The sequence below is a fragment of the Hakea prostrata genome, chromosome 10, assembly GCF_041222555.1.
Source record: "Hakea prostrata isolate BN-2017 chromosome 10, UWA_Hpros_2, whole genome shotgun sequence".
NCBI lineage: Eukaryota > Viridiplantae > Streptophyta > Magnoliopsida > Proteales > Proteaceae > Hakea > Hakea prostrata.
Window position 1 is genome coordinate 1,090,946 of NC_142609.1, and position 25,248 is coordinate 1,116,193.

The 25,248-nt window shown below is 43.2% G+C and overlaps 1 protein-coding gene across 2 annotated transcripts in view; it reads left to right on the forward strand.

The window, feature by feature from the left end:
* The window catches only part of LOC149001333 (homogentisate prenyltransferase), a 59,302-nt gene that overhangs the window by 5,347 nt on the left and 28,707 nt on the right, over positions 1-25,248 (forward strand). For both annotated transcript variants that reach the window (XM_089137305.1, XM_089137307.1), the window contains exon 6: positions 926-1,018. In XM_089137305.1, coding sequence (XP_088993431.1) covers positions 926-1,018 — 93 coding nt within the window. The remainder of the gene's footprint in view (positions 1-925; positions 1,019-25,248) is intronic.

Genomic DNA, 25,248 nt, shown 5'->3' on the forward strand with positions numbered 1-25,248 from the left:
AGCTAATGCCAAAATCTCTTCTTACCTAGATGAAATAACAGAAGCTTCAAAATATTTGATCACTGACTATCTCAAGTTTGACTTGCATATTGGACTTGTGCTTCCTAATCTCCTCTCCTCCAAACATGTTTTAGGGTCTTTCTTTTTTGGGGCAGGTAGATGGGGTGACATTTTCCAAAGCTTTTCAAACTTAAATGGAAGTCTTAGATGCAATCTACCAATAAATCCAATATATAAGTAATTTATTAGTACTCCTTTTTTTTTCTTTTCCCCCTCCCCTATAAATGCTGATGTCATACTCTTTATGCCTTGTTCATCTAAAACTGAATCCTGAAAAAGTCCTGAAGAGAGAGAGAAAGATATAAACCATGCATCATCAAATCAAATGTGCTATCATTCACATCTGGCCGTATTCCTTGTTTAGGAAGGGTGCTCAGTTGAACTCAAAGACTTCCTATTTGATGAGGGCATTTGTACAGAATGGTTAGGTTACTATAGCCCCCCTCGTGGGACTCTTCTTGTGCAGAAGCCTTTGGCACCAAGTTTGCCCTTTCTTTTGCTTTTTGGCACCAAGTTCACTGTAGCACCAACTTTCCCTTTTTAACCTTTATTATCTGAATTGTGCTCCATGAAATATTCCTACATACTTTTAAGGTTCTGCTAGCTTAACTTCACTGTAGCACCAACTTTCCATAAACATGTCAAACAGAAAGAAAGAAAAAGAAAGAATTAAAATATGTGCTTTGGTATTCCAAAAGGTGTCATTTCATTAGGAGATTATGAGTGTTGTGCCATTGTGATTAGGAAATCATTATCTTTACTTATTTTTTCATTCATACGTACAAATGCAAACGAACAAAAACTGTTCTCACATTTGTAGAAACTATGGTCATAATTTACTGATTCCAACCTTTTCTGTATACAGTGCAGCTGTGGCGTTCATCACAACCTTTGTGACACTCTTTGCGTTGGTCATTGCCATAACAAAGGATCTTCCAGATGTGGAGGGTGACCGCAAGTAAGTACCGAGACAACCGCAAAGATTGGATCCTTGAAATGATCTTTTTGATATAGCTTTGATACCTAATGTAGTATTTTATCCAATTTGTATTAAGTCAGGTAGGAGTTCTCAGTAACTGTATAATGTTGTAGTCCAAAATTTATATGAGTAATTAACACATCCCCACCCCCTTTTCTGGTTACGTAATGAAAAAAATTCATGGCTGAAGAACAAATGTACATGACATGGTATACAACAACAGAAAAAGATGCTGCATGCTAAAGAACTGGATGTTGCTGTATGGAATTGGAATGTTGTTGCCTTACATTTTAGGTTACCTTAGGGTTGTAATATTCTCCCTCTTTATTATTTTCCCCTTAGAATTGTAGAAAAGGCGCACCTAGTGTGCAAAGCTCCCACTGCTGCACGGTCTGGATAATGTATGCAGCCTCTCTGTTGATAAACACAGAATTGGTAGAATGGCTTATGGATCAATGATCTCAAGCCCTCTATTTATAATTAAGTGGAAAGTACACTATTACAAGGAATAGAATTTTACATGAATACAAACTCTAATTTAACTCCTATACAAACTCTAATTGAACTCCTAATAGAATCCAACACTACCCCTCAAGTTGAGGCATAGATATTAGTCATGCCTAACTTGCCTATAATAGTAAGGAAATCTTTCTTTCAAACCCTTAATGAAAACATCTGCTACTTGGTCTCTAGATCTTACAAAAGGCATGCAGATAAGCCCTTGTTCCAACTTTCCTTTGACAAAAAACCTATCAATTTCAATGTGCTTAGTTCGATCATGTTGCACCGGATTATTAGCAATACTAATAGCAGCCTTGTTGTCATAATATAACATCATAGGGTTTGGAACTTGGACTCCAATATCTTACAGCAAGCCTTTCAACCATAGTAGCTCACAAACTCCACGAACCATAGCTTTATATTCAGCTTCGGTACTAGATAAAGCTACCACATTCTGTTTCTTACTTCTCCAAGTAACTAGATAACCTCCAACAAAGGTATAATAACCTAAAATTGACTTCCTATCTGGAGATCTAGCCCAGTCTGCATCAGTGTATGCTTCTACTTTTAGATAATCAGTGAGTGACAAAAGTATTCATTTTCCAGGAGTTCCCTTCAAATACTGTAGTATTCTGATAACAACCTTCATATGAGCTAAATATGGATCATACATGAATTGGCTCACTATATCTACAGCATAAGCGATGTTTGGCCTGGTGTGGGACAAGTAAATAAGCTTCCCTACCAGCCTTTGGTATCTTCCTTTGTCCATTGGTTCTCCCTCTTTCTCTTTAAGTTTAGCTCCAACTTCAATAGGGGTATCAATTGCTTTACACCCCAACATTCCCACTTTTGATAATAGATCTAGGACATACTTTCTTTGGGATAGGAATATACCTTTCTTTGATCGAGCCACCTCAATCCCTAAGAAATACTGTAACTTCCCTAGATCTTTAATTTCAAACTCTCTGCCAAGAAAGTCCTTCAACTTTTGAATTTCTTTACCATCATTCCCTGTGATGACAATATCGTTTACATAGACAATGAGAAGTGTGATGTTAGTAACTGACTTCTTGACAAATAGTGTATGATCAACATTGCTTTGCTTGTACCCAATAAAAGTCATTGCCTTCAGGAGGCGTCCAAACCAACATCTAGGAGACTGTTTTAACCCATAAATTGACCTCTTCAACCGACAAACTTTCCTTGTAGTATTGTCATCGGAGAAACCATGTGGGATTTCCATATATACCTCTTCTGCTAACTCCCCATGTAAGAAGGCATTCTTTACGTCTAGTTGGTGCAAGTTCTAGTCTTTGTTCACAGCTACAGACAACAGAACTTTGACAGTGTTTAGTTTCGCAAAAGGGGCAAAGGTCTCTTGATAATCAATCCCATAGATCTGGGTAAACCCCTTTACAACTAGTCTAGCTTTCAACTTGTTGACTGATCCATCCATATTTTGTTTAACCACAAATACCCATTTGCAGCCCACTGGTTTTTTTCTTGGAGGAAGTGTGTTGCGATCTAATATAATAGAGGAGAAATTAAGAGGAAAGAGAACAGAGAGTGAGAAACGTGAGAGAGAAGTTAGGATAATATTTTTCATATCCTTATCTCATTCATCCGAGTGCTTTAATAGGAACAGCAATCAGTTACAGGAATCGTCTAGAATGCTTCTATTAAATGAATATCCAAGATTACCCTTATCTTATAGTATAATCTTCCCATCTTACCCTTTGAGAATTATAGTATTTATATCATATAGTCCTTTAGGAACAGTGGGGTTTTTGGATTACGTGAAGAGTGCCTTGGAACCTGATGTATGGTGGGTCCCATAGAAGTTGTAACATTACCTTCCTTTGCAGCTCCGACTTCGTCCTCGAAGCGAAAATTAGGAAATTGAGAGCGCAGGCAGCTCAAATCCTCCCAAGTTGCCTCCTCCGGCGGAAGATTCGCCCACTGAATCAAGGCTTGATGCACGGTGTTACCTCTACGGAAGAGTGTTCGCCGCTGAAGAACAGCTGAGGGAAGCAACGGATGTGCAGGGGTGACGGGTAAAGGGCCAGCAGAGGGTGATGCTCCCAAATAGGGTTTTAAAACAGATACATGAAAGACGTTATGGATCTGAGAGTTGGAAGTTAGGGCGAGGCGATACGCAACCTTGCCGATGCGCTCAAGCACCTGATAAGGCCCGAAGAAACGGCGACCAAGCTTTTGATTTCGGCGCAGTGCGACAGAGGTCTGGCGGTAAGGTTGAAGACGCACCAGAACCCACATACCAGGTTGGTATTCGGTGTTGACACGATGTTGATTAGCTTGGTGACGCATTCGATCCTGAGCTCGCTGTAAATGAAATTTCAAGTCACGATGTATCTGGTTACGGTCTTGCAGGGTGTCGTCAACGGCAGCGTTGGTAGCTATGCTGGGCACATAGTGGATTAATGCCGGCGGTGGTTGACCGTAAACTGCTTCAAAGGGAGTCGAAGCTATTGCCGAGTGGAATGAGGTATTATAAGAAAACTCTGCCTAGGGAAGATAGATAGTCCAGCGATGGGGCTCATCACTAACAAAACAACGCAAATGCATTTCAAGACTGCGATTGACAACCTGAGTTTGGCCGTAGCTCTGTGGATGGTAAGCAGAAGACATGGCTAGCTGTGTACCCTGCAGTCGGAAGAGCTCCTGCCAGAACGTGCTTAGAAATAAGGGATCGCAATCACTGACCATTGTTTTAGGTATACCATGGAGCTTCACAACATTATTCAAAAATGCTTTGGCAACCTTCAGACTGGTGAAATGGCTGGATAAGGGTGTGAAGTGCGCATATTTGGACAATTGGTCGACCACAACCATGATAGAGGTCTTACCATTCGAAGGAGTTAACCCCACAATGAAATCCATGCTGAGATCTTCCCAAATACGCTCGGGAATGGGGGGGGGGTTGCAACAAGCCGGCCGGAGCTGTGCTGAGTGACTTCATTTGTTGGCATGTGGTATAGTGGGCAACAAAGTGTTTGGCAGCCTCACGCATTCCTTTCCAATAAACATTAGCAGAGAGGCGTTTCATGGTGCGTAAAAACCCAGCATGGCCACCACAAGGAGTTGAATGATACTCTTTAAGAAATCGGTGATAGAGTGGGGATGCCGGATCTAAAACCAGGCGGTGACGATGAAAAATGAGTCCGTCTCGAATACAATACGCAGGGTAATCTCCTAGGCTGGTTTGAATGTTTTTATAGAGTTGTTGTAGTTCTATAGAATGGGCAATATCTTGGCGCACCTGAAGTAAGAAATCGGCCTATGGTGTAGACACGGCAGCGAATCCCATAAACAACTCCGGCACCCTTGATAGAGCATCTGTTGCACAATTATCCTTACCAGGTTTGTAAGAGATTTCAAATGTATATCCCATGAGTTTGCTAAGCCACTGATGTTGTTCAGGCGTTTGCACCACCTGAGTTACCAATTCCCGGAGGCTCTTTTGGTTGGTGCGAATGTAAAACTTGTGTCCGAGTAGGTACTGGCGCCATTTTCCAATTGCCTGTGTGATTGCCGTCATCTCACGAACATAAGTAGAAGCTCCTTGTAATTTTGCAGATAATTTTTTACTAAAAATGCAATTGGGCGTTCATCCTGTGAGAGTACAGCGCCGATACCAACTCCAGAAGCATCGGCTTCAATAGTGAAAGGTTTAGTAAAATCCAGTAACGCTAAAGTGGGTGCTTCAGTGAGTCGCTGTTGTAACTCATGAAAAGCGCGTTGAGCTAACTCGGTCCAACAATACGACCCCTTTTTGGTTAAATTGGTTAATGGGCCAGCAATAGAAGCATATCCCTTGATAAACTTGCGGTAGTAGCCGGTGAGCCCAAGGAAGGCCCGTACCTCACGTAAACATGTGGGTATGGGCCATTGTAAAATAGCAGTAATTTTCTCTTGATCCACAGATAAACCAGTATTGGACACCACATGTCCCAAATATCCAATGGAGGTCTGCCCAAAGTCGCACTTGGTTCTTTTAGCAAATAAGTGATGGGCTTGAAGTACTCCTAAGACAACCCGTAGATGGGCTAGGTGTTCGGTCCAATCATGGCTATAGACCAAGAGGTCATCAAAAAAAACCAACAAAAACTTGCGAAGATAGGGCTTGAAGACACTATTCATGATTGCCTGAAATGTAGCTAGAGCGTTGGTGAGCCCAAAAGGCATCACCAAAAATTCATAGTGACCCTCATGTGTCCTAAATGCAGTTTTGTGGACATCCTCAACTCGAACTCTAATTTGATGATAACCAGAACGGAGATCTAGCTTAGAAAAATACCTGGCTCCATATAATTCGTCAAAGATCTCATCAATAGTGGGTATAGGAAAGCGATCACATACCGTCACCGCATTGAGGGCCCGATAATCGACACAGAAACGCCACGTGCCATCACGTTTCTTGACTAATAATACAGGTGAAGAAAATGGGCTATTACTGGGCCGAATTATACCTGCTTGTAACATACTCTCCACTTATCGTTCAATTTCTTCCTTTTGGAAGTGAGGATATCTGTAGGGGCGGACACTAACAGGGGCTGCACCAGGTTGTAGGTAGATAGCATGGTCTCGGGAGCGTTGAGGAGGAAACTGGGTAGGCTCTTCAAAGACCGCTGCATTTTCTTGTAGTAACTATGCAAGATCGGGCCTCTGATCCACTGGAGTTGCAATTGAGCCCATATCCAAGTCCAATTTAAAGAGTTCAACACATGTTTGGGCTGAGACTGCTCTTTTTAACTCATGGAAATTAAATTGGGCTGGAGGATGTTTTGGGTCGCCCTGTAGTTCAAACAGCTGCCCAGCTTGTTCAAATTTCATTGTTAACTGACTATAGTCAAAAATCACTGGTCCCAAAGTGGTTAACCATTGGACCCCTAAGATCAAATCTGGACCACCCAAAGGGAATACATAAGCATCAATGGTCAGCTGGTAAGATTGAATACAAAGAGGTAATTCACGTACTAGCCCTTCACAAGCAATTTTGTTCCCATTTCCAATCATGACGGACATGCTGGCAGTTTGTTCAACTTCACACCCTAGTAGGACTGCTGTCTCACGCTAGAGGAAATTGTTGGTGACGCCATTATCAACTAATATTTGCAGTGAACGCCCGAATATTCTTCCGGTGAATCGAAGAGTTGTCGGTGTTGGAATTCCATTCATCGAGTGGAAGGAGAGTTCTGTTGTAGCTTCCGACACTATCTCATCTTCAATCGATGGTTCCTGAATCAAGTCAGTGGTTCCGCCTGGATCACCAGCATCATAATCCAATAACAAGAGGTGACGAGTCTTACACCGATGTCCGGGAACAAACCGCTCGTCGCAATTGAAACAGAGGCCTTGGGTACGTCGCTGCTGCATCTCACTCGGGGTTAATCATTTGATTGGTAATGAATTAGCAGATGTTGGTAGTACAAGACCTGTAGATAATTTGGTTGTTGGGGAGGGAGTAGGAAGTAATGGTGGTTTACTTGAAACGGGAAGAGAGCGATAATTTGAGCGTTTGGCTGCTGCAAGTTTCGCCTCTTGGAGCTTTGCAAGTCCAACGGCCTGCGTCATATCAACTGGCCGGAGTGCTCTCACTTCGTGTTTAAAATCGATGTGCAAACCCGACACAAAACAACTCACAAGGAATGTTGTTGGAATTCCAGATATCTGGGTAGCCAAGGCTTCAAAGTGCGATTGATATTCAGCCACCGTAGTGAATTGCATCAATTTTGCGAGATCTCCCTGATGATCCTCACAATCGGAAGGACCAAACCGATTTTCCAGAGCTCGTGAAAACAGTTCCCATAGCAGGTATTCTTTTGTTTTATACATCCATCTGAACCATTGCAGTGCTTCGCCAACCATATGGAATGAAGAAATACGTACCTTCTGAGCGTCTGGAGTTAAATGTAGATCAAAAAAATTCTCTGCCATATAGATCCAGCCAGATAGATCGATCCCAGTAAATTTTGGAAAATCAAGGTGAACTGTTCGAGTTTGAATTCCAGTGGAATCTGTTGCGTCGTTGGAGCGAATGGAAGTAGAACTTGGTGAACTTTCAATTGGCATAGATCGTCGACACATCTGTTCAAGACGACCATCCATATTGGAGATCTGCATAACCAGAGCTGTTAATGCCTCTCTTTGTTCACCGGCGGAAGTGTGTAGAGAAGCTAATTGAGCACTGTGCTCCACTGATATTGTGCTCAGTTGCTTCAGAGCTTCATCTAATTGACGAGATCTCGTTCCTTCCGTCATGATATCCGGCAGGTCGGACCACTGTTGCGATCTAATATAATAGAGGAGAAATTAAGAGGAAAGAGAACAGAGAGTGAGAAACGTGAGAGAGAATTTAGGATAATATTTTTCATATCCTTATCTCATTCATCCGAGTGCTTTAATAGGAACAACAATCAGTTACAGGAATCGTCTAGAATGCTTCTATTACATGAATATCCAAGATTACCCTTATCTTATAGTATAATATTCCCATCTTACCCTTTGAGAATTATAGTATTTATATCACATAGTCCTTTAGGAACAGTGGGGTTTTTGGATTACGTGAAGAGTGCCTTGGAACCTGATGTATGGTGGGTCCCATAGAAGTTGTAACAAAGTGTAACCAGCTCCCAAGTGTCATTTTTCTTCTTTGCAGGCATTTCATCTACCATGGCACCCGTCCATCTCTTATCAGCATAGGCTTTTTGCCAACTTTTAGGAATAGATACAGATGACAGAGAGGATATAAAAGCACGGTAGGAGTCAGTAAAGAGTTATAAGAAACATATTTAGCTATGGGATGTTGAGTACAAGATCTGACCCCTTTTCTAACAGCAATAGGAAGATCAAAAGAAGATACTTTAAGGGGAACAGTAGAATCTGATTCTGGAGTAGGAGACTGAAGTGGTAACGTATCACCTTTCTCCACCTGCTTTAGCCGGTTGTATTTCTTCCTCTGATAAGTCTGTACCTCCTTATTCTAGTCAATCTGGTTTTGAAAGACCCCAACAGTGTGTCTCACAGGAGTGGTCTCCCCGTGGCTAGGTTCTTCACATGGTTCAGAAATCGAAGGGGGAGGATTAGAGTCCTCAGGTATACTGGCCGAAGTCTCCCCCTAGTCAGGAAACTCTTCTGGGACTCTTAAGTTGTGTTGGTGTGTGATAGGAAGATCTAGAGTCGGAGAGAACACCTCTCCTCTAGGACTCTCCCCCTGGAGAGGTGTATAGTAAGGGCAAAACTCATGAAAAATTACATCCATGGATACAATGATTTTCTTGGAAGGAGGATGATAACATTGTACCCTTTCTGAGTAGCAGAATACCCCAAAAATATGTAGTGTAGGCCGCTGGGAGCCAGCTTACTTTGGTGAGCTGTAATTCTGGCATAACACACGAATCCAAAAACCTTTGGGGGAATAACAAAAGAAGAGGCTCCCTGAAGAATCTCATTAGGACATTTAAAACCAAGTATCCTATTGGGCATCCTATTCATAAGGTAAGAAGCAGTGAGTATAGCATCACTCCAGTATTGGTCAGGTACATTTATAGCAATCATGATGGAACGGGCTATCTCTAAGGGATGCCGATTCTTCCTTTCGGCAACCCCATTTTGGGCAGCGTATCAAAGCAACTGGTCTGAAGTAATATGCCAGAGTCAGAGAGATATCTTTGAAATTTACCGTAAATATACTCTCTGTCATTGTTACTACGAAGGATCTTCACAGTGACATTGAACTGAGTTTAATCATATTATGAAAATCACGAAAACATCGGAAAACCTCATTTTTTTGTTTTAAAAGATAAATCCATGTAGAACGAGAGTGACAATCAATAAAGTAACAAAGTACCTATATCTAGTAATAGACACACGTCGGCAGGGACCCCACACATCAGTATGAATTAGCATAAAAGGAATAGGTTTTCTATTATGAAGAGAAGGTAAATAAGTAGAACGAGTCTATTTCGCAAAAATGCAGGCTTCACAGAAAAATTATCCTCATTACAAGAAGAAACCAAATCAGGAAATATTTTTTTAAGAGTTCCTAGAGGGGGGTGACCTAGCCTACGGTGCCACTGATGAAGGTCTGATATTACCGAATGGACCGGATTAGAAGATGTAGTCAAAGCAGACGCAGATTCTCCAATCGACTCAAGCAAATAAAGTCCATTGTTTAGTTTACCATGTCCAATCTCTTTCCTCGTGACCAGATCCTGGAAGACACAGTAAGATGGGAAAAAAGTCACTTTACAATTCAAGTCATGTGTAAGACTACTGATAGAGAGAAAGTTAGTAGAGAAAGAGGGAACATGTAAAACTTTAGACAAAGAAAGTGATGGAGAATGCTGAATGGTCCCTTTTCCAGCAATGGAAGAATAGGAGCCATCATCAATTTGAACTTTATACTTTCTAGAAGTTGGAGAAAATTGTAAGAAAGAGGAGGATAAACTTGTCATATGATCTGTGGCTCCTGTATCAATGATCAAAGGAGTAGAAACTGAAGAAGCTTGAAAGCCTGTAAAAGTTTTACCTGAAGTAGCAATGTAGGAGTTGGTATGGGTAGTAGAGGAAGCAGTGGTCGAGGCTGTACTGGCAATAGAAGACTGCAGAATACGTCGCAGGGTAGCGAACTCCTCCTGTGAAAAACCAACGTCTGTAGAGGGTGTGGTGGAAACTGTCTCAGAAAGATTAGCCTTGGTTTTCCCTTTCTTTGTACTTGTTTTTGCTCAAATCAACAGGCTTCCCATGCAGTTTCTAACAATTTGCCTTGGTATGATATGGTTTGTGATAGTGCTCACACTTGACAATCTCCTTAGCCGGATCAGATTTAATGCGAACAGACTGTAAGGCTGATTTCTCCATAATAGGAAAATGAAGCATGGCTAATCGACGACTTTCCTCGCATTGAACAAGAGCATAAGACTGTTCTAGTGTAGGAAAGGGAGAACAACTTAAGACTTGCACTCTGATCTGATCGTACTCCACATTCAAACTTGCCAAGAAGTCATATACCCGAATCTTATCAATGTGCTTCCTATAAGTAGTCACATCATCTGGGTTAGTGGGATGATAATCCCCATAATGATCCAACTCCTGCCAAAGAGATCGCAACGCAACATAATATTGGGCCACAATTAGTTCCTTTTGGGTAGTCTCATGCAGCTTCTTTCGTAGCTCATAAACCTGTGCATCATTCCCCAACTGTCCATATGTTTCAGTAGTAACCTTATAGATTTGGGCTGTCAAGTAATAGACATCCACGGGCAATATTTGGAATCATGGAATTCAAAAGAAATGACATAATAAGAGAGTCATTCGAGATCCATTTATCCTGTGAAATGCGTGTGGTCGTAGGTTTGATAGTGGTGCCCGTAATGTGTCCAACAAGTCCTCTTCCAGCAATAGTCGGGTAAGCAGATCGGGACCAAATTAAATAATTTGTCCCATCAAAGCTTACCGAAAGAGGATGAAGAGTGGGGTAATGTTCGGAGCCAGTGGGAGCAGGAGTACCATCAATGGTTGTCATATTGACAAAATTATCTGCAGTTCTTCAGTCTTCACCCTTTCGAAGTAACTGAAATGTCGCAGAATGCAATAGCCAAACAACTCAAACAAATCTACTCTTTTTTTTTCTTTCTTCATAACAGTAGAAAAGGAAAAAGAAAACAGTAGAACCAAACATATGGTTCGACCAAAGAGCAATGGGTCTGGTCTAAATGCAAGAGAACCAAATATGGTTTGGTTTGGTCCAAATATGGTTTGGTTTGGTTTAAATATAAAGAATTTCAGACAAAGGGATTAAATGTAAAGAGAACCAGAGGGGTTTAAGGGTTGAAGGTCGTGTTTCAGACAAAGGGTACTTGGCTTCGTGGCGATGGCGATGTTCTTCTTCTTCTTTCCCTTTTTTTGTTCTTGGTTGAATCGAACTCACAGAATGCAGCGGCAATGAAGAGAGAAGGCAGCTGGAAGAAGTGTCGATGGTCGAATTTTGAGATTCACAAGAATCGCAGCGATTCTGTTCGTCTTACTCTTCTAAGCACGAGAAGCGGCAGGAAGCACTCTTCTAATTACAAGAACAGGAAGCAGCGGAGCAGCAACAAGCATGCGATTCTGTTTGGCTTCTCCTGAAGTAGCAGAAAACAGCAGTGACAAGCAGCGGTAAGTGGTTCTCATCCTCTCTCTCCTTTCTGTCTGTTTTTCTTGTTCTTTCAGTGGCAGAAAAACTGAAGAACGATAGGTCTGCGATGGATTAGGGGAAGAAGAAAAAAAATATAAGAAGATCCTAATAGAATTTAGGCTCTGATGCCATGTTGATAAACACAGAATTGGTAGAATGGCTTATGGATCAATGATCTCAAGCCCTCTATTTATAATTAAGTAGAAAGTACACTATTACAAGGAATATAATTTTACATGAATACAAACTCTAATTTAACTCCTATACAAACTCTAGTTGAACTCCTAATAGAATCCAACACATTCCCTCGAAATCGCAAAGAGGCTGTTTCTTATCCTGAACTTTGTATCAGATCTCCAAAGCCTAGAAAGTTTTAGAGTTTTAATTATCATTATAGATAAAGTGAACCTCTATCATTAATGACAAGTTACATCTTCTCATTCTCTAATTCTGAAATTGGTATCAAAGCGCGAAATCCTAGGAAGCTTAATTGTTCTGTGTGCTTTTCTACGAACCACTGCTTCCTATCTGCAGGTCCTATTGGTGGTGCCATCATGACTTCCATCGTTGAGCTGCCTGAGGCTGCTGTGACCCACTTTGCGACACCAACTATCCACCAGTCTTTTTCCGGTTTCGCAATGGCTCACGTTGCCAAACCATCCTTACCAGTCTCCTTTGCTTGTGCTGCCATGATCCTAGTCACTGCTCCTCTTTGCTGGCTTCCCTTATTACGCCTTTCACAGTTTGCTCCTTAAGTGGTTGCAGATTGAACCTCATACCTTGCTGTTATCATGGCTAATGAAAGAAAAATGTTGAATTCATGAGAACCACTGAATGCTAACCCTTGACCATTCAAGTACCGCTCATCATAACACTCTTCAGCATGGTTCCATCAAGTTGAATGACCGGAACTTTCTCACTTGGCCCCTTGCCTGTCTTCTCACCCTTTGAGAGGACACAACTATGTAGTACTTGTTGCAGAAGACATTCCCAATCCTACTGCTGCTGCTGCATAGTCATCCAATTATGCTTTGACAATGTCCTTCCTGATTAATTTCATGGAGCCTTTTGTCAGGCCCAACTTTGTCTTGTTTAACTTTGCTAAGGATCTGCTGGATGCAGGACTGTTTGCAAGCCAGAAAATATGCCCAAATATGTAAGATACGATGACAGGTTCATAAAACTAAGGGGGAGTTATCTCTCAGTATTCATAATACCATCCTATCCTCTCTTTGGCAACAGTTGGATTTTTATCATCCTGTTTCAATGGTTCTGACTGAAAATGCTGGCACATTTCCATAAGGGGAGGGAGATGGAAGATGTTTGTGACTTTGATATACCCCACACTTGTATAGGTATTGATGCGTCCAAAATCTGCTCAGCCCTTAGATCTCCTCGTGATGACCTGCAAAACGAAAGCGTCAGATGTGGCCCGACCGCGGGGGTCGGGAGTCCACCTCCGAAGGCTAAGTCAGTTGATGAACTTAATCACAAACGGCTCTGCTAGAAGCACATAGCTAAGGAATAAAGAACTGGGAAAGGTGATCTAGATCGTAAGCCGCTGATAGTTTACGTCTATCAGTATGTATCTGAATCTGAGTCTGAGTCTCAGATTGTGTGTGTTTTCGATCCCCTCACCTCGTATGGTAGTGAGGTTTATATAGAGTGTACCTTCGAATCTCCTTCGTTGGATGCACTTGAGCCTTCTTCGGGTAGTCGTTGGATCTTAACAGTTAGATCCGTTGAGCAATAGACTTCTACTAGTTTGGACTAGTAGAAGACTCCTGAGATAACCTTTAGGTTATGTGATGATTATCCCTTCGATAATGATTAGCCGCAGCCGTCAATTCGAGTCTGCTATCATTAGGGTAACTAACCTAATCCATAAGTAGGATTAGGGCGTGCTTGTAGCTGAATAAGTTTTCTTCCTCAGCAAGCCATCTTCTTGATCCGGTTCGCTCGGGAGCGAGTCGGTTCCCTCTGTCTCGACCGGGGTCGAGGGTCGAACCAGGTATGAACCCGGTCTGATCATAATTTCTCCATATCACGAGCCCCCCAGACCAAGCGTTCGGTCGATCCCGAAGGCTTGGTTTTTAACTGGGTTCTTCGTCAGGCGATAGTCTCTGCGTGTTCCATTAAATGTCATATCACATTTAATGCGGTGGTCACTTTTCCTCGAGCGTTGTGAGGGTAAGGCCACGTGTCTCCTTGCAGTCGATCTGTCGTGGCTCACGTAATCCAAGCGACGGTTTCCGAACGCCTGTTTCGGATTCGTGAGTTCAAACTTTTAAAACGTCTTCCAATCTCGATCGTCGATTTTGAATCAATCTCGATCGTTCAAATTCCCGAACACTCGTGCGGGTGTTTTAAAAGCGATTCGTTGTCTTTGAAGGTTTCATTCTTCCTGTTCGGAATTTGAACCTTTGTTGTCTGCTTCGCGCCTTCTTGCTCTCAAGCTTTTGCCTCATTGAATCAGTAAGTTTACTGGTCTTTTTCTTTTTGTAGTTTACTGAAACAAGTAATGGCGGATAATAGGGCTTCTCTGGTACCCAGTGTTGGTAATAGTAGTGGTAATGAAGCTTTTGCTTCTCCTCCTTCCGACCAGTCGGATAGTGATAACAAAACCCTAACTGTCCTCTGGCGCGAGTTTGCTGAAGTTTCTCAAAAAGGTTTAGAGAGAAAAACCGAAACTCCTTCTGTCCTCCTCGAGTCTGGATCTTCCAAGATTGCCGAGTCTTCTAGGCAGCCTCAAACTTCCAGGTCCGATGGTGGACTTGGCTCTGTTCCCTCCATTTACAAGGAGGAAACTATTCTTTCAGCCATCCAAGATTTTGATTTTCCTTCCTCTTATCAGGTTAGGGCTCCCCATCCTGATGAGAGGGTTGATTCAACCCTTTCGGGTGAATTTTCTCTGTACATAGATGCACTGGAAAGCGGGGTTCGCTTTCCCTTTTTTAATCTTTTGTTCTCCGCAGTTTTGAATCATTGGGACATTTGTCCCGGAATGCTCCTTCCCAATAGCTGGCGTCTTATCGTCGGCTTCTTGGGTTTGTGTTTTGAACTTGGCATTACGCCATCTCTTTCTCTCTTTATACATTTTCATGTTCTTTCTATCTCCCATTCTCCCGGATGGGTTTTTCTGTCCAAACGCAATAAGGCTGAACTTGATTGGAGGGGCAGCATCCTTGCCAAAGGAACTTGCCCTTCTAACCACAAAAGATGGCGCGAACGATACTTTTTCTGTCGAGCGCCTCCATCGGATCTTAACTTCCCAACCGCCTGGAGGCGGTGTACTTCTTCTTCCGAGAATAACCGAGGCCTTCCCTTATCCAAAGAAGACGAGGCGGCCGTCAGGAAGATCAAATCCATTCCATGGTATCAAGAGATACATGGACTTGAGGTGGAGTATAACTCCATTCTTCAGTACTGGGGCTTGGCTCATTGTGAGCTTCTAACCATCATCCTTTAATTTTATCGAAGTGATATGTCTTTAATTCTGACTCTTGCTCTTCTTTGCAGTGCCTCCAAGAATGAACCCCGAGAACCTGCGAGTGAAGGCCGCTAGGGCCGTTGCGACAGCCGAGCAACGATCACCCAGAGCGTTGACCGTATATCAAGAGGCTTCTGTTCCCTCTCCCGACCCCTCTTATAGGGGTATTAGGAATATCAGGCCCGTGGCTGATGCTTCGGGTAAAGGGAAGAAGCCAATGGTGGAGAGGTCTAATGTCTCCTCCTCCGCCCGAACCAAAAGGAGGCATGATACAATTGATGCTTCCTCCCATAAAAAATCCAAAACTTCAACGGATTGTGAGGAGGTCTTCACCCCCCAGTGGACCCTGAAGTTGACCGACAGGGTGACTCGGGACCCTGAGAAAGCTGCAGAGTGGAGCTCCCTCAGTCTTGTTCCTTCTGATCGCCAGGAATTTGAAAACCTGGATGACGTTGCCCTTGTTAGTCAATCCACAAGGTACCGGTCTTCTTGCTTACTTATTTTTTCATAATTTATTATGACTTCTTTTGATATTTTCCGCCTTCCCGAGAATGCCGTGTTGAGCTTCTATCAACACATGGAAGCATTGAGTCGGGTTGGCCGCAACAGCCTCCTTGCCGCAAACTCGTGAAGAGAATTTGGCCAAGGCCAATTCTAAGATAGACCGGCTGATCGCAGCCGCCGAGGAGCTGCAGAGAAAGCATGAGGAAGAAGTGATCTCCCTCAAGGATGCCCTTGTTGCTCGAAGGCTCGTGCCGCCGCCGCCGAGCGCGAGGCCGAGAAGCAAAAAGAAGCTGCCACGTTGTTCGGTGACAGGCTTGAATTTCAATGTAGGGAGAACGAAGAATATCTGAAGTCGGCGGTCCCTAGCAAGCCAGAGCTTCGGAAGGAGTGTGTTCGGAAATACCTGAACAACGTACCTTTCTCCGAGCTGCTAGGTGCCTACAACATTCAAGCTTATCGCTTGGGGCAGAATGACGTTTGGGAGCGAATTCTCGCATCAATCCCTTCCTTCGATACTGCTCCCTTTCGTGAGGTGTGCCATAAAGAGGTCTTCGGGAAATTAGGCATGGATCTCCCTAGACCGGGGCTCGGGAAGAAAATGATCCTTTTCCAGCTGACCCTCAATATGAGGCATACATGGCTGATGAGCCGGCGCTTCCAGAGGAGAAGTCACAAGCCGAGTCTCAAGCTGCTGCTAAAGAGGACTCTGACAATGTCATTCTTAAGGAAGGCTCTTCTCAAGATCCTGAGAAAAGTCCTCCCGACCAGGGTCCCTCGGGCAACAATGAAGAAGAGGCTTAGGGAGTTATCTTTTTTTTTTTTTTTTTTGTAAATATTGACCTCATTGCTAATGAATAGACACTTCTTTTTCATGTTGGCCTTTCCATTTTCCTGTCTCCTGCTGAACTCTTGTCTTGAATATCAAAGTATAAATGATAAAACTTATCACTTAACTTCACATTCTTCGACGAATAATAATCTTGTAGAGATATTGTGAAGATGCGTTTTGGAAAGATGCATTAATCTTCCCCACTACTTCATTTACTGCAAAGTCCACACGTTTCCCTTCTCGTATCTGCGATGTCCAAACGTTTCCTTGCTCTGTTATACCATTCTTTGTTTCCAATGAATTGGAAATACATCCATTATTACAATGGCGGTGCGACGATTGGAGGTATCCCTACATCGGGTGCTCGCCTCCACATGTTTCCATGTGGCGTCCCTCCGACCGTTGATCTTGCTTTCTGCGGATTTCGAAGCGTCATTTCGATCTGGGCCATTGGTTGTCCTTAGCTTTCAACCGTCGTCTTAATACCTGAGGCTATTTAAAGCCTTCGTGGGTACTCTCCATCTATCCTGCTATCTGCAAGTTAGATTTGCTAAAGTGCTAAAGCGACATTCCGTCCTTCTGCCTGCTTCCGTATTCCTCGTACTCCAACAATAGCTCTATCAACTTCTGAACAAGTGAGTTTTTTGATTACTCATCTCTTTCCCCACTTCCCCCCGAGTAAACTGCACAGTAGTAGTACTTGGGGTTTAGTTAATCGGGTTTTTCATAAGTGATAGAAAACTAGGGTTTTCCCTCTTTTTTGTCGTCGTTGGATATCTGTACTGATACGGTTTCTCTGTTTATATAGTGGCTCCCAAGATCAACCCAAACTTTATCAGAGTGAAGTCTAGCAAGAAAATCGTTCCGTCGGCAGTGGTTGGGGCCAGGGAGGTGGTTTCAGCTAGTGAATCCTCCAAGCGTAAGGCGACTTCTGTTGGTGAATCTTCAAGTCAGATTCCCACAGTTTCTATTGATGCCACCCCTACGCCTCTTTTACCCGAAGTGATCGCTCGTCTTTCCCAGGAAGACCTTGATCATTCCGTTGTTGATGGCGCTGCTAACGCCCCTGTTGCAGAGACCGTTGGTGCACCCCCGAAGGAGACTCTTCGGGCATCTGAGGCAACTATGTTGGCCTCTGATGAAGGTGTGGTCCCAGCAGGTGCTGCTCCTATTTCCAATTCTAGTGCTTGTTTGGCATCCTCCTCCTCTCCTTTGGAGTTGGAGGATTTTGCCACCAGGAAGCGCCGTCGGGTGACAGGTGATGCAGCTCATCCTTCTCATCCTTCGCCCGAATTAGTGTCAAACGAGTTTGACAGAGCGTTGGAATGGTGCACTGCTGCTCGAATGACTTTTGAGAGCGCAGTGTTTCCACACTTTCAGATGAAGTCTTTATGAAGTCATTGGTGATGTAAGTCTTTCTTCATTATCTTTTGATTCTGAAAAATTACTCTTCTGCTTCTTTTTAACTCGGAAGTTGTTTGCAGGAGTCTTACTGGTAACTTCCACAACCAAGTGGAAGCAGCCTTTAGGCTCAATAGGTTGAGCAATGAAGTTTCCAAGCTTCGGGGAAATCTCTGAAGCTAAAGATGCTGAGATTGCTCGCCTTAGGAAACTAGCTTGGGAGGTTATAGGAGAAAAGAATTCGATGATCGGTCGTCTTCAGTCGGACTTGGATGATGCCAGGGAGAAGATCCGGCAACTGGAACGAGGAGTTGGAAAGTCAGGAGCCAAAGGATCTGAAACGTTACCCCAAAGGCAAGTTGTCGTTCCTTTGCCCGAATCCCTTCCAACTGATGTTCGTAGAGCCTGCGTCTTCAAGTATTTACACAGTAAGCCCTTTGTTGATATGATGAATGCTTATAACTTGCAGGCGTACTAGGATGGTGAGAACGAAGTATGGGAACCAATATTAAGGAAGGATCCTCATTTTGATACGACTCCCTACAGTGCTGTTTGCCATCCTGAAGTATTTACCGACCTGGGTATTCCTCCTCCTGACTGGACCAAAGATAAGATTGATCCTCCACCTTCCGATCCGGATATTATGCATTATCCGGAAGATTCTCCTGTTTATTCTCCCCCGGAAGGAGTCAATTATGACGAGCTCGTCTTGAATGCAAGTTTGGTCGAGGACCATACTTCTCCTGGACAAGCTGGACAAAGAGTATGAAATTGCGGAGGATCTTATGCATACCGAGATATTTTTTGTAATCCTCATTTCTCCTCTTCTTTTCCTTGAATCCACACCAATGGTTGACTCATATGTTTGTTCTAGCAAAGTTGTGCCGATCTTGTATGACTTCTTAATAATCACCGATGATGACTTTCTTTTTTGACCGAAGATTGTATCCAGCTCTTGTAATCTTATGTTTTGATACTGGCCTCTTTCGATCTTTTGAAGAAATAAGAAATTAACTTCATCTTGAACTTTGCTAGCCACTTGAATCGCTGTTGCATTAGGTCTTAGTTGTTTGAAACAATGCCTTTACTTAAAGATTTCCGGAGAAATACAATAAGTCTGAGAAGGAACTCACTCGGGTTTTAAACCGATGCCTTTACTAGGATTTCCGGAGAAATACAATAAGTCTGAGAAGGAACTCACTCGGGTTTTAAACCGATGCCTTTACTTAAGGATAATTCGAAAATTCAATAAGTCTTGAAGGAACTTACTCAGGTTTCAAACCGACGCCTTGTAAAAGGAACTTACTCGGATTTTCATCCGATGCCTCGACTTAAGAGATTCCGAAAAAATTCTATAAGTGTTGAAGGACCCACACGGATTTTCATCCGATGCCTTATAGTTGGACCTTATTCTTGAATGTGGTGTATGATGCCCCCCAATCAAAAGATAATTTGTTGAAAGCCAAAGATTGCATTGATTGAGTTGAAAATGTTTACATCGCGAACAAAATTGAAATCATCATCAAGGATAAAACTTTTTAAGATGCCTGGCATTCCACGAACGATCCAACTCTTTCTGGGTGTTGATGTTCTTCAGCCTGTAAGCTCCTAAACCAAATGGTTTTACAACCATATAAGGTCCTTCCTGGGAAGGGTCCAATTTTCTTTGGTGACGCGGGTCGGAAGCTAAGGTGTTTCTTAACACCAAATCTCCGGCTAAGTACCGACGATTCTTCACTCGAGTATTATAATGAGACGCTATCCTTTTTTGATAATGTTGAGTTCGTGCTATTGCCTTTGCCCGAACTTCGTCCAACAGATCAAGACTATCAAGCAGTCCTTGCTCATTTGCTTTTTCCTCGAACTCTCGATCCCGTAATGTTCCCGCCATTATCTCCACGGGTGCCAATGCTTCGGATCCATATGCTAACCTGAATGGAGTTTCTCCTGTGGGTGTTCGAACTGTAGTTCTATAGGCCCACAGTACATTATGAAGTTCTTCGACCCAAGAAGCCTTGTCAGCTTCGAGTCTTCTCTTTATTCCTTCCAAGTAGCGTTCGGTTAGTAACCTCTACCTGTCCATTGCTCTGGGGGTATGCCATTGAGGACATACGATGCTCGATCATATATGTTCCGCAAAATTGCTCAAATTGCGGACAGTCGAACTGAGTACCATGGTCAGTGACGATAATCTTTGTATCCCAAAGCGATATATGATTGACTCAAGCACGAATTTCTCCACTTTTTTCTCAGTAATTGCTGCTAGTGTACTGGCTTCAACCCATTTCGTGAAGTAATAAATTGCTACTATCAGATATTCCCGTCCGCCTGACGCCTTGGTGAATTTGCCCATGATATCAATTCCCCACATCGCAAAGGGAATGGGATCTAGAATTGAAGTCATGGTTTTAGCCGGGCGCTTCGATACTGTAGCATGAATTTGGCAGTTACCACACCGACGAACATATTCCATAGCAGCCTCTTGGATCTTAGGCCAATATAACCCAAGTCTTAGAATTTTGTGGGCCAGGGCTCGTCCACCCATGTGAGCTCCACAAATTCCTTTATGAACCTCAGCCAAAGCTGATTTTGCTCCTTCGGGGCCTATACATCTCATAAGGGGTCCGAATAAGATCTTTTGTATAGTCTCCCATTTCGAATGACAAATCTCACCTGATCGTATCTTGATCAACCTTGCCTCTTTCGGATCCTCGGGTAATTTGTCATCTCTCGGATACTCGATTATCGGATCCATCCAAAGAACGCTCCGCTTCAATATAAGAAATTTCTTTCTCATGATAACTTGGAAAAGTTATCTCTTCAATATAGCCCGAAGGGTCTAGATTCTTTTCTTTGGCATTGGCTAGTCGGGATAGCTCATCTGCCACTGAATTTTCATTCCTTGAAATCTGAGATATCTTCAAATTCCGAAATTGGTTTTGAAATGCCTGCACTATCTCTTGATATTTCTGCAAGCGTGGTTCATTAATACCATACTCCCCCCGGACTTGGTTGACTATAAGTTGAGAGTCACTATAAATAGTAACATCTGCAATAGACAATGCTTTTGACAACCGAAGTCCAGCTATCAGAGCCTCATATTTTGCTTCGTTATTACTTGCTTCAAATGCAAATCTTAAAGCATATCGAATAATAAATCCTGCTGGACTTTTTAATAGAATTCCAGCTCCTGCTCCATCTTTATTACTCGAACCATCTACATATACCTCCCAAGTGGTTGGTATAATGGGATCCTCGATGGTGGATTCCACCGGTGCAGTAGTTTCTACTACAAAATCGGCTAACGCCTGAGCCTTGATTGCGGTTCTGGGCTTAAAGCTCACTTGGAACTCGCCGAGTTCGACCGACCGAGACACCATCCTTCCGGATAAATCAGGTTTATTAAGAACTTTACTAAGAGGAAAAGTTGTAAATACCTCAATTGGATGAGCCCGAAAATATGGCCTTAGCTTCCCGGCGGCCATCATGAGAGAGCGTGAGCTCGCTTCTCAATCTGCGAATATCTTGTCTCCGCATCTAGCAACACGTGGCTTACATAGTAAATCGGCCATTGTTTTTTATCTTTTTCACGAACAAGTACTGCACTGACCGCTGAAAAGGACGTCGCTAGATATAACTGTAATATTTCCCCCCTTCTCTGGTCTGGACAAAATCGGTGGTTGTTTGAGTGCTCCTTTTAACTCCTCGAAAGCTTTCTGGCACTCTTCGGTCCATTTTGCTTCCTTGCTGCCCCTCAAATCTTTGAGTGCCTTGAAGAAAGGAAAATATTTTTCTCCAGACTTGGAGATGAATCGATTCAAAGCAGCAACTCTCCCTGTTAAACACTGCACATCGCGAACAGTTTTGGGAGCCTCCATATCAACCAGAGCTTGTATTTTGGCAGGATTAGCCTCAATTCCTCTCTGTGACACCATGAAGCCCAAAAATTTGCCCGAGGAAACTCCAAAGGCGCACTTTTCTGGATTCAGCTTCATTTGATACTTTCGCAGTACTGAGAATACCTTAGTCAAATCTGCAATATGATTTACTTTTGTAAAGCTCTTTACAAGCATGTCGTCAATATAAGCTTAAACATTCTTCCCTATCAAATCTTTGAAAATCTTGTTGACGGCCCTCTGATATGTGGCTCCTGCATTTTTCATGCCAAAAGGCATGACCTTATAATAATAGCTTTCAGACTCATCCCCATCATAAGGATCTGTAAACTTCTCATCCTCCTTGTTCATATCCTGCAGTCGCATCTATCAAGAGGTCAATCCGAGGCAACGGATAGCAATCTTTAGGGCAAGCCTTGTTAAGATCTGTGTAGTCTGTACACATCCTCCACTTCCCATTCGCCTTTTTTACCATTACCACGTTGGCCAACCAAGTTGGGCATTCAATTGGTTCTATGAAACCAGAATTTTTGAGTTTTTCAACTTCACTACGAACGGCTTCATACTTTTCAATGGAGAAATTTCTCCCTTTTTGTATCACTGGTTTCACCTTAGGATCTATCCAGAGTTTGTGCTCTGCGACAGCCCGATCGATTCCTGGCATGTCTTCAGCAGACCATGCAAATACATCTTTATTCTGTTGAAGAAATAACTTCAACTCATCTTTAAATTCCTCCAGTTGTTTAGACCCGATATAAGTAATCTTTTTCTCATCCTCGGTACACGACTGGATTTGTTCCAGCTTCTCCACCGGTTCGGTCTTTGCATCTCTGCTTCTTCCCGATCATCTCGAACTTCTATAGGTAGGGCAGTTACCTTCCTCGGGCCCTCTTTGTCTTTTAAATAGGCAACGTAACATTGCCGAGAGATCCTCTGGTCAGAGGAGACTTGACAAATTCCCATATCAGTCGGGATTTTTATCTTCAGGTGTTTTGTCGAAACAATAGCACCTATCTTGGATAAAGATGGTCGCCCGAGGATAATATTGTAAGCTGGCAGTTCCCGAACCACCAAAAAATTGATTCGGACGGTTGTTTTCTTAGGAAAACTTCCAATAGATAAGTCCAATTGGACAGATCCTTCCGCCACCGCAGATGACCCTGCAAATCCATATAGATGTGTGGATGAAGGTTCCATCAAGTCCTGATCCACCTTCAATTTTTGATACACTTCATAAGAAATTAGGTCACTGCAGACCCCGTATCAACCAAAACTCTATGCACTTCCCGACGTGCAATCTCTACCTTGATGACTATGGCGTCATCATGAGGTAAACAAACGCCTCTTTCGTCCTCCTCGCCAAAGGTGATAGAATCTTCACCATTCAGCTTTTTTCGCTTCTGCGTCTCTCCGGTTCCGACAAATTTGGATTTTGTTTTCAAACTCCGGAGTGATTCGGGCTCTTGTCCCCCGAAGATGGTAAGGATCGGTGACCGAGTAGCTTCAATCACCTCCTTGCCCTTCTTAGACTTCGGAGCCTCCCTTGATCGTTTTGAACTAACCGAACGATCCCTTTTAGGAGCGATCGCGCGTGGCTCACGTGGCTCCTCCCTCCTTCGCTAACAAAATTGGACAAGTGTCCCCGAGATATTAATCTCTCAATATCGCTTTCGGGATGACGATAGTCATTTGTATAATGACCATAGTCCTTGTGGAATCGGCAATACTTTTCTCGATCCCGTCGCTCTCCGGGTTTCAAAAGAATTTTAGGCGGCCACTTCAAGATATTTTTTCTTTTGATGATATTTAAAATATCAGCCCGAGGAACATTCAATGGAGTGTACTCACTTTTACCGGGAGACCTTTGGCGCCAAGCCTGAGATTTTCCAACCCGATCACGGACATTTTTCTTTGGCTTCGCTTCGCTCAGAGCCTTCGTTCCTTATTGGAGACTTTATTATCTCCTTGGTGCGCATCTAGAATCTCCATGACTTCGCTCGGCATCTCTGTACCAACTCAAGCATAAGTCGCAGGCATATCCTGTAGTAATAACTCCAGGAGTTTCCGATTAGTGAGTCCCGTGAATAGAGCAGTTTTGGCTACTTGCTCATCCAAATTTTCTATCTCCATCATTACTTTGTTGAATCTTTTCAGAAACTCTCTGATTGATTCGTTTTTTCCTTGTCCGACAAGAAACAAAGTTTCCTCTGTCTTTTGACTCGTATTCCACTCTGGAATCACCCTATAAATTTGCGCGCCAATGCATCAAAGTTTACGATCCTTCCAGAGGGGAGGTTCGAAAACCACTTTTGTGCTGCTCCAATTAAAGATGAACCAAAAACCCTGCATAAAATTTCGTCAGAATTACTTGAAACTGCCATGGTCTGTTGGTAATAGCCAATGTGAGCTGTTGGATCTCCGGAGCCATCGAATGTAGAAAAGGTAGGCAAACGAAAGTTATGGGGAAACTGATATCCCGCAATTGGCTCGGCAAAGGGGGTCTTTCGAATGACTGAGTAAATATCCTCAGTTATCCTTCCCTTAGCCAACTGCCCTAATTTCTCATTGATGTTGGCCAATTCTTGACCAATCTGGGTCGGGTGATCTTCAGCGATATGATTACGACCTCGATTAACACGATCATCACGTGCTATTCGATCATCACGAACTGCCTGTCCTTCCCGAACATTCCGCTCGTCGTGAACTGCTCGATCATCACGAACGGTTCTTCTGACAGTTGGTGAGTGAGTTCTTACCCCTGTATCCAACCTTGTATTTGAATCGGTTGTACTCTCTTGCGGTCCGTCGAACCGATCGTCTCGCCTAGGTTGATCGTCAATCCTCCTAGGTCCTCGGTCTCCTTCACGAAAATTTCGACCGATATTCCGGTCTTCGACCAATCTTTGATCACGTGGCAACGCACGTCTCCCTGAATCGCGTTGATCAGGTTCTTGTGGTAAAACCACTCGTCTGGTGAGCATGCGGAGTGCTTGGCTCACCTCCAAAAGTTGAATCTTTACCTGATTCAATTGATCTTGTAATGTATCAGGAGGATTACGTCCTCCCTGACCACCATCTACCTCGATAGGATTTTGGCTTCCCTGGGGAATATTTGGATTATTTGCTCCAGGGATCTGAACACCGGAATCGCGCTGTGCAGCGGCTGCTGCTGATCTAGTCACCATGGCTTTTCAAGTCGTTTCCCACAGACGGCGCCAAATGATGCGTCCAAAATCTGCTCAGCCCTTAGATCTCCTCGTGATGACCTACAAAACGAAAGCGTCAGATGTGGCCCGACCGCGGGGGTCGGGAGTCCACCTCCGAAGGCTAAGTCAGTTGATGAACTTAATCACAAACGGCTCTGCTAGAAGCACGAGCTAAGGAATA